This window comes from Papaver somniferum, chromosome 10 (assembly GCF_003573695.1).
Source record: "Papaver somniferum cultivar HN1 chromosome 10, ASM357369v1, whole genome shotgun sequence".
Lineage (NCBI taxonomy): Eukaryota > Viridiplantae > Streptophyta > Magnoliopsida > Ranunculales > Papaveraceae > Papaver > Papaver somniferum.
This window is the reverse complement of record NC_039367.1, coordinates 94,117,033-94,127,441: the sequence shown is the minus strand read 5'-3', so window position 1 is coordinate 94,127,441 and position 10,409 is coordinate 94,117,033. Positions and strand designations below refer to the sequence as shown.

The 10,409-nt window shown below is 33.7% G+C and overlaps 1 protein-coding gene and 1 non-coding gene across 2 annotated transcripts; both read right to left on the bottom strand.

Annotated features, from left to right (window-relative positions):
• Positions 1-1,683: 1,683 nt before the first annotated feature.
• Positions 1,684-4,756, bottom strand: LOC113319572 (rhomboid-like protein 11, chloroplastic). Its single transcript, XM_026567821.1, has 7 exons — positions 4,454-4,756; positions 4,116-4,234; positions 3,427-3,512; positions 3,239-3,279; positions 2,967-3,133; positions 2,804-2,866; positions 1,684-2,201 (listed from the first exon to the last, which is right to left on the bottom strand). Exons 1-7 carry the CDS (start codon positions 4,698-4,700, stop codon positions 2,010-2,012), a joined length of 915 nt encoding a protein of 304 aa, XP_026423606.1. The 5' UTR covers positions 4,701-4,756; the 3' UTR covers positions 1,684-2,009.
• Positions 4,757-4,835: 79 nt separating this feature from the next.
• On the bottom strand, positions 4,836-4,907 carry TRNAC-GCA. Its single transcript has one exon. It is a non-coding gene; the product is annotated as a tRNA-Cys (tRNA).
• Between the last annotated feature and the right edge of the window lie 5,502 nt (positions 4,908-10,409).

Genomic DNA, 10,409 nt, shown 5'->3' with positions numbered 1-10,409 from the left:
GTACAGAGACACCAAAAAATAACATCCCATTCAAAACCCCTATAATATTAACCATCCATTCATCGGCTGGTGTACATAAAGGAGGTGGTGAAAGACTTTCATGAAACTTTTCCTTTGCCAAGTTGAAGGTCACAATCATTTCTTTAGCATTGTCCATCCAATAAAGAGCTCCATTAGCAAAGATACCGTGGCACCAAAGATATGTGTCGAACTCATGATTCAGCTTTCCAAGGTTCCTCCATCAATCACCGCTGCCTAGAGTGTATATGTGGATTTCCGCATACTGGTCCCAATTATTCAGATACATTCCTACCACTTTGTACTCATTGGACGAAGAAACATAACCGAATCCACTCGTCCAATCATGATATTGCCGGTCACAATCTGTCTTGATTTCTGGAAGCATAACATATTCTTTAGTGATGGGGTTACAGATATAAGTTCTTTCTGGGCCTTGAGAAACACAGATCAAACCGTTAGACGAACCAAGAATGCTAGCATTCTTAAACGGCGGGGTGAAATTAAACCTTCGAATTCTCTCTATGGGTGTTGTTGACTCCTGATTCTCATTGTATTCAAAATAGTGAAAATTTTCATTTTCATGTATCAAAGTAGAATTCCATTTATATGAAAAGGCAATAAAACCCAGCTTATAAAAATCAATAGCAGGAGGATTGTTTAGACGATGTGAGTGCATTTTAGAGAATGATGGATGATGACAAACAAGATGGTTCCAAATTTTGCATACTGATTTACAATTAAGAACCGATTCAGTTGGTATTCTAGTTAAAATGTCTAATGTGATCTCCAAAGGGAGAATCTTGAAATAATCCATGAAATCCTTTTAATCTTCAAAGACAGAAAAAGCAGAGTTTGAGAAATAGTGATGGAAACATGCAGCGGAAATGGGGTTCAATCTGGGTTTGAAAATGAAAAAAATAAATAAGAGTAAGATGAGAACAAAACAAAATTTTAGGGACTTACAGGTGGTCGATGGGAAATGGTTCTTGCAATATAAGAAGCACACATGATCAACTGCAACAGATTTCTGGTGTGATTTTGACACATCAAACGTCTTATTGAATGATTTCATCAAACAAAAAGAAGGATAAAGATACTAAAAGAGAGCCCGTATGTAGGTGTCTCCTTTCATCAATTTAGAAGCTTGTTCTGTTTTTAGAAGTCATTGCTCTCCTATTCCAATGAAATTTCATCTTACATTTTAAAATGTTTAATTTTGTTTGTTTCAAAAGTCGTCTAATATTTTAAATGATTTCTTTTGGTTATTTTACAGATGTTTTGTGTCTAAAGTCGTTGCTTCAATCCAATGAAATCATCAGCTGAATCCAATGGACTCATCATCAGCGAAATAATCATATTCAAATGGAAAACTTCAAGTAACTTTGACTAATCAATCCTGTTAAAATCTGATTTAGTAGAACTGTAAAACCTGGTTGTAATAAATGGTACAACTCCCAGGCAGGTTTATACTATTTTTTCTGGTATTCCAAATTCTAATTTTCAACATTCTAGATTTCTAATCAAATGCAAAGATCTCCTGTACTTCAGGAAATCAGGCAATATCGGGCTTGGGCTTATGTCAGTCAGGATGGTCCTATATTAGGTTTTCTGACTTCTGTTCTTCTCATATCCTCATTAGTCCCCTTTTTCCTTACTAAATAGTTGCTAAAATCTCAACAAAATGCTATTAAACCAAGAAAATTGCTGCTAAAATAACAACCACATTCATCTGTAACTAATACAGTACAATGCCAAGCAACCGGAACTCAACTCTCTACTACAGGCAGAGTACAGTTGGTTCTGCTAAAAAAGATTGTTGTGTTGCCTATCTTCTCAAAACAGCCTGTTTATACACATAAAAGGAGGATTACCAATATGTTTCCAAGGATAGCAGCATGCTTAACTAGCTTCTTAATTGATAATAAGACCAAAATGTAATAATATTATTAAACAACTATGATTAGAAATGGTGTTCATATCCTCCCACCTTAAGTTTTTCGATTTGTCTTATCACTCAACTTCGATACGTCTTGGTCGGAAGGTTCTGATGGAACTCTACTTAGAAGCCAAACCAGTCCTGCACCGACCAAAGCGCCAGAGAGATGAGCAATGTGATTGACGCTCTGCATAGCGGAACTTGCGCCAGACATTCTTGTTGAAGCTTGTGCTGCTTCCATCACCTGATTACCCAAAGGGCCAAAGAACATACTTAAAAAGCCAATGATGCAGCAGGCATGAATGATATAACCAAAAGAAACCCTTCTACTTGGATGCAGCAGGCATGAAGGATTTAACCAAAAGAAACCCTGGTACTTGGATTCGAAAAAATCATCACCACACTATGTGAAAGGAAAAATAGTAATTATAAGTAAGCTATTATCAGGCCTATTGACTAGTATCAGTCAAGTATTTGTTGGAAACAGAGACTTTCAGTGTTCAATCCAGGTATTAAAAGATGATGTGGTTGAATTGTAGTATGAGTAACTTCACTAATAAAGCTTGAAAGAAAAAACCTCATTCACCAGTTTTTCAGATTTACAAAGTTTGAGTATTTATGAAGTACCTTAAATATAACTATAAGAAGTAATTCAAATGTTATTGTTGACACCATTAAGTTGTAAAGGTTTATCGAATTCGCAACAAAGTCAATAGTGACTCAATACTAAGGTTCAATTTTTAACTCTTCTGATATCAGCATATCAATGTTGTTAGATGTCAAGAGGATGATTCCATACATAAATGAGATGCTATAATCATTTTGCAGTAGAAGCAGCAGGATTACCTTCTCAATTACAAACTGGCCCAGTATAAGAACTTCGAGGATCTTTCTCCAGTCCCAGCACATCTGCAAGAAAACATTAGCGGTGGTTAGGATGGAATCGAGTAGCTCGGTTCTCATTCCTACAATGATTTTGATAGGTGGCAGGATAATTGATTAGCCTTACCTTGACAAGAACACTAATAGCAAATAGACCGAACACAGCACCAGACGCTCCAAGAGAAACTGCATTTCTTGGGAGAACCAACCACGACACAAGGTTTGCTCCAAGACCTGTTAGAATATAAGAAGTCCACAATGCAAAGTTTCCTTCCTCCTCCTCAACAAGCTTCCCTAAAAACCAAAGAAAAAACCCACATTATTTTGGAACTCTAAACCAAAGAAGTTTTGTCCATTAGAACTAAATTTCACACATGTAAAGAAAGAGTGAGAAATTACCAAAAATGTACAAGAAAAACAGATTGCTGGAGAGATGCTTCCTGTGAAATTTTATCACCACGAAGATAGTCCAAAAGTTAAAATATTGGGAAACTAAAAAATGTTTGAGGATAATTTGCATAGATCAAAGATGATAGCTTTTCTATTTCAGATATCATTAGAAGCATCAAAAAGTAGAGAAGTCTCACCAGTTAGCATGACAGAATGTAGAAGTCACAAACTGGTACCAAACTGGAAGACTGTGATACAAGTAAAGTCCTTTGATCTCCCTTATCTGAGAAAGGAAAAGAAAAGTGTAATTCCATATCAGTTTTCACTTCGAGAACTTCACATATCAACATAGAAATTCTTTTTCATTTATCAAACTCATATAACGGAAAGTGTGATTGGCAATTACAGTTTGTTTTACCACATCTATAATCCATATAGCAAACCAAAATGCAAGTTCAAAACAAGGATCCTTCACTAGATTGGTTGATTAAGCTAACGTCACAGCTCAATTCCATACTTTATGATGGGAGAAGTAATCTATGAGGTATCCCTCATTAAGAATACAATTGAAATTTGCATTTTACATATTCTGTTTGCTAGTGGTATACATTTTCAATGCTTCTTATACCCATAAATATAATCCATGTTGCAACTTTGGGTTCTCACGGTCGTAACACAAGCTTGGAGATTTTCTTAATAAATTTCATTACAAATGTCTGCTTGCTCATTGCAGTTGTTAAAATTAATCTTATTGACTTCACCTATTTCTCATATCAATTCATTGACCAGTTCGCAAATAACCAAAACCAAACTTCAATTATGCATACACATTATCATCAAAAGGTTACTAACAGTAAGTACATTAAAAGAACACATCTTACAGTACATGAAACCAATGATCAGCCGCGAAAACTCCAAGATTAATAAGTAAAATCCAGAATATTCCATTCACACGCTTATCCGGCTTCCCGTCAGGCTTTCCAAGTTCCAGCTGTGATATCATATCTATTCCAGCAAAAATTGAACATACATAATCATATCAAACTCAAAATTCTCTAATAAACCCTAAACCCTAATCAGAATTATCTTCAAAATCAACTAATTCAAGGTCAAATTTTTGTTCTATCCATTTGAAATACCAAAATACCCAAACAAATTAGGGCAAATCCATATCAAATTACTTCAAAAAGGAGAGAAATAGAGATAATAGAAGGTAAAATATACCTGAGTCTTTGCTCATGTTGCAGACATGGCTAAATCGAGGAGAAATGGGTATTTTAAGAACCGTTGACTTGTTGGTTTGGTCTCCGAAATTTCTTATAGAATGACTAAGAATAGAAGAAGAAATGGTGGGAAATTGGAGGCGGGAAATCGGGAATTTGTTGAAGGTTTTTGCGAGGAATCCATTAGGTTTGGGCGGAGGAGGAGGAGCAAAAGTGTGGAGTGTGAGAAGACGATCTAACTGCCCCATCTTTCCCTTCTGTACTTTTTCTGGGTGCCATTAGAAACAAAAAAATCTGCATATTATATGGCCTCTGTGAAGGGCAACGGGAACGGAACGTACTTGGATCAAGATAGCTGTGATGTAAGATCAGATTAATAAAAAAGGGCCCAACCGGGTTCGAACCGGTGACCTCTTGATCTGCAGTCAAATGCTCTACCACTGAGCTATGGACCCATTAAGTGTTAGCTAGAGTGGTTAAATTGCATTAATTCAAATTCCATCTGTTAAATGTATGTGGCATTCGATCTTTATATTAGGTTACCCAAACCCACAATTACTTTGGGTTACTTTGTTTTAGATTTTGTAGGAGGAAAAGCAAAAACAAACGTTGTAAACTTACTAAATATGACCTAGTCAATATATTTCTTCAATTCATACCAAACTACCCCTTTTGAGTACAGTTGTTATTTCATATTTATCTTAAGTGTTCATCTTCCTATCGCGATAATCGTCCTCTCCGCCATGTCACCACCAACCTATCTTTAATACTCACCATTACTAACATCATATATTATCCAGAGTCTGAATTAATGACTATGCTCTCATCGAAACAAAAATATCTTGGTTTTATTAACCCCATGTAGACAAAATAGAAACATCCATTTATTAATTGTATGAGCTTCACTGAAAATCTAAAATTTTATTGTCCATCTTTTCTATTTAAACCCCTTCATGTTGTTGATTATTCATCGAAAAATGTTAACTTGTATACTAGAATAGAGGTTAAGGAAGATTAAAGTAATATTATTTTATATTGGATTTTGCCATCCTTGTCGGGGAACTTAAAAAGTTTGGTAACTAAATTTAATTGTTTCTGGGAATTTTCGCTTCATAATTTACCCCTTGTATGTTTATATTTTAATCCACATTAACAAACCTATTTTTTAAGGAATAAGAAACGCCAACATTTTTGGATACTTAGAATTAATCTGCCGACAGTCTTATTGACTATCATGTGTTTGTGTAAATTCATGTGAAGCATAAAGATTGATATCTAACTATGTCAAACATTGCAGTTTACATATCTTTTTTCTTTTTTTCTTTTGAATATCTTAATCTTTATCTATCTATCTCTCTCTTAAGCTTGAGACTAATGTCCAATTAATTTAAAATTTTAAAGTCTCACTTTCTAAGCCATGTTGTTTTAGTTTTTGGGTGTGAAAACATAGAACCTCTTCATCTTAGCACGAGAAATAGAAATTATTGTTAGAGTTTGTGAGAACATACACATAATTTATTTCCTTTTCTTTTCCCTTAATTGGGGCAATGAACGATTTGTTGTTACTCTAACGTTTTATGATTAGGAACATGAATGATTTCCCAATATTGGTTGTTACTCGCATGTTTTAAGATTGGGTAGAAAATTTAATCATTTTCAGAATGATTCGAGTAACTAAAAATAAGAAGAAAAAAAATATGTGTATATGTGGGGTTATAATTTGAACTTCTCATGAGATCTACCAAAATACGATTCGGGTTTTACTGTATAACAAAAATGATGAAGAAAATATATAAAGTGGAGGAACAAAACGAAAAGGAAAGAAGAATAAGATAAAGAGGAAATAACTTTATTAATGGAATATAAAGAGAAAATTAAATTATCGGTTACTGATAAGACGAGGATACCCAAATACACCACAATCGTCTTGTTTCAACCTATAAGTCTGATACCAACTGTGATCGTCTATGGACAATAGTTGAGACAATACGACAACAAGGTATACACTTGATAATAGTTACGATATAAAAACCTATTGACTATAGGATTCACTATCAAGTGTCTTGGATTAAGGTACAAGTGTATTTACTTAATTATAACTAAACAATTATAATGCGGAAGTAAATAACAAAAACAAGATTTTGTTAACGAGGAAACTGCAAATGCAGAAATACTCTTAGAATTAAGACGCTATACAAAGAACAAAATCCAAACTTTGTATAGTTGAGACCAAGTAAACTACCCCTAGTTACTTAGTTCCCTCAGTATTCTTGCGCCTACAACCTTTGTGTCACGCACGTGAATCCCAAGACAGAAATCACTATCTTGAGTTTTTTTATCCTTGTAAAGACTTATTTACTCAACTCCTTTTGATCGTCTACCAAACAGTAAAGGAATAAATCTGTTTGATAACCACTTTATTCAATCTTTAAGAAATATATGTTGAGTTGTTTGACAAAGGCTTCTCTTATGTTTAATCTAATAAACTCCTTTGTCGGGTAAGATCTACCTGAATCAATAACTTAGATTTAGATGCATAACTATCAGATACGGATATTGATGAATACCACCAAATGATAGTTTCCGATCTGAACGACTTTATGATCAGATAAATCTAATATAAGTCGGATCCCATACGATCAAGATGTGTGCACTAATCGCCAGATTGTGAAACCCAATAAGAAAAATATTTTTGTCTTCAAATCTTCAATGCCTTCAATTATACCTGCATACAAAACTTGAATCCACTTATGATCTATCACACACAGAATGGAGTCTGTTAACAATGGATGATCACAAGTTATCTTCAGATCTAAAATCAATTCTGAAGATCCCGTAGATACTTTGATCTAGTTTGAGTGAACTTATGTCATAAGAGAAGGTTCTCAAGAATGATCAAACTAGGTGCAATCAAAGTTTTAACAATATTTAGTCAATCAAATCAATAATCGAAAACTAAAATAAAAATGCAATTATCTAGTTTCCCACCTACGGTACTCGTAGAGATTCTTGATTTCACAAAAGTCTTTAAATGAATGTTCGTAAGATATTTCACCTAATTATATTACTTTCCTCTCCGGATAGACGGCTCCACCAGAAACAACACGAATGAAGTTTGCCTGGCTCTTAGGATAGTTTGCAAGAAACGCAAACTCAACTATTTATAGACCAAGGTTGTTTGGACAACAAGGAAATTCTAAACCGAAAATATTCTCAAGATATGCAATAAGTACCTAATTTCGGTTTTTCTTATTTCCAATTAATGTTAAAAAAAAATTCCAAAATCTTTCATTGAAAATTTATATTAATAATTTAGCACATTAACTAATAATCCTTTTCTAGATATGCTTTAATTGCTGGTAATTTAAACATATAAAATCGAAAATCATAATTAGATGCTTTTCAATTATTTCGGTTTGGGATCACGTTGAGCATCAAGGAATATCTTTGAACAATTAGTGACAAGAGTTATGCACATGTTCAAATAATATCGACATCCTGAATTTTCCTATCTTATCAAATCTTAATTCCAAATTCACACACAACATAAAGAAGATTATTGATAAAGGGAAAGCTAATTTGTTTACGGGGAAAGCTGACCTTCAGTTAAAATAGAGTGACTTGGGGGTAAATAGAAGATGATAAAAATATATCAGCCCTCCTATGGGTATGACTAAATCCACTATTTTCCTTTGATGCTTCTTCCAAACCATTCAAATCGGGTAGAGGCAAGCAGAAGAAATAAAAATGGAGTAACGGAAAGAAAAAGGAGAACGTGAACAACATGGTTTTTTATCAAACAAGTTATGATAAGCTTATTTCAGAAGCACTTAAATATAATCTTATTACTCCTCCAGTCATGTCTGACAGACTCGGGATTAATGGATCCCTAGCTCATAGGGAAATCAAGGATTTGGTGGAAAAGGGTTTAATCAGGATGGTGTCAGCTCGTTACACCCAACAGATATATACCAGAGAGCCACCAACACTCAGAAGGACACCAAGAGTTCGTCAGTATTGTTTTTGTTGTTCTTGGAATTGATTAGTAGGATATGAAGTTATATTTTAAACCACTGGGAAACACATTCTAAGCTCTACACCATACTGATCAATGCATAGTTGTTATCTTTTTTAATCAAAAAAAAAATCACGTCACAATTTGTGTATTCTTGTTGCGACAATCGTCATTACTAACTGGATTAAAGATTGATTGATTAAAGTTAAACAAAATATATGTTTCTGGAAAATCTTCACTAATTGCTTACAACAAGTAATTTATTAGAATCTTACTATATAATCAAGAGCAAAAAGAATATCAAACATAGCAAACTTGATCATCCTAGGTCGTCCCAATCATGTTTGAACAGAGCCAATTGGATCATTCAAATTTGCTCATAATAGTAGATAATTATAAGGTTCAATTAATGGTTTTGTATTCAGTCGTTAATTATTTGATGATCATCTTTGTGCTATTTTGATGATTATATAATTGACTGAGTGTTCAACCTTATCGTGGAATGCAAGATAGGTGAAATCGGTGGATACGGATGATTAAGTGTTTTTGTATTTCCACCCTTGTTGACTCCATTTCAAATCTGCTTGACTGAAAGTCAGCTTTCCCCTTAAATATTTTGGCTTTCCCTATAACAAAAATCATAAAGAAATATGTGAATTTTGGAAACTCGGTTTTTCTCTTGGGACCGGTATTAATATGACTCCCAAACTAAGTCAGGATCGATTATACCATGACTCCCAATATAGGTTATGAACGTTATACCTTGCTTCCAAATACTAGTTAGGATCGGTTATACCATGTCACTAGATATAGGCTATGACCCGGTTCTACCTTGTCTCCCAATACTAGTTAGGACCGGCTATACCTTGTCACACAAATATAGTCTATGTCCGTTCTACCTTGATTTTCAACAAAAGCTAAGATCATTTCTACCTTGTCACCTTGCATTGATCATCCAAATATTATTCAATGAAAAACCGGACCAACACACTTATTGATTTACCTTTCAATTATTAAACAAGTTCGTACATCTACTTCCTTAAACCAATGTAATAATACATAGTTTCCTAGGATGAAATCGCACATATATCCCACACATAATCAAGTAACTAAATACATAAATTATGTTGATGTCGTATTTACGAAGTTTAAAAGATAAGCGTTATACTTCGTAATTCAATATAATTCCTTAATACTTTGATCATAATGTTATGACCAAGTCTAATCACTAGAATGTTATAAATATAGCTTCGCATGTTATGTTTTCAATATAAAGAGACTTGAAAGATATGTTAGGAATGAAAACAAGTCAAGTCAGTATTACTAAACCCGAGTGGAAGGATGATGTCTTCGTTGTAGTCGTTACTTCTTCACAATCTTCAGATCTTCATAGTAATACTTGTAAGTCTCAACATTTCTAGACTTTCTAGTCTAACCTAAACGAAGTTGACTCTAGTAATTAATCAGGCGACTCTAGATGATTTTTGATACTAAAATATGACAACCAAACTTGACATACCAACGCTTGGTGGGTTTAACCGAGCAATTCTCTAACAGTTAGTGGTCTTATTGATTTCCTAAACGATTTCAATTTCCTATATATAAGAAGTCGATTATACCCTTATTAACTTGTATATGTGTATATAAGTTAACATGACCCTTCTTCTTCCTTTATACCTTCTACCATCATTCTTAAATTGATCCACTATCATCCCACCAAAGAAATAAAGATAATCAAATTTGTTATTTAACCCGAATTATGTAAAAAAAATGTGTGATTAAAAAAGATAAAAGAAACCCACAACTGATTAGATGTCATCGATTTCATGGCTCGATTCATATTTTCGGAATTTGAAACGGAATTTATTCTAATCGAATGATCATCACCTGATAAACCTGTCAGGTAAACAAACCACTAATCTATTGAATAATAATATATTTC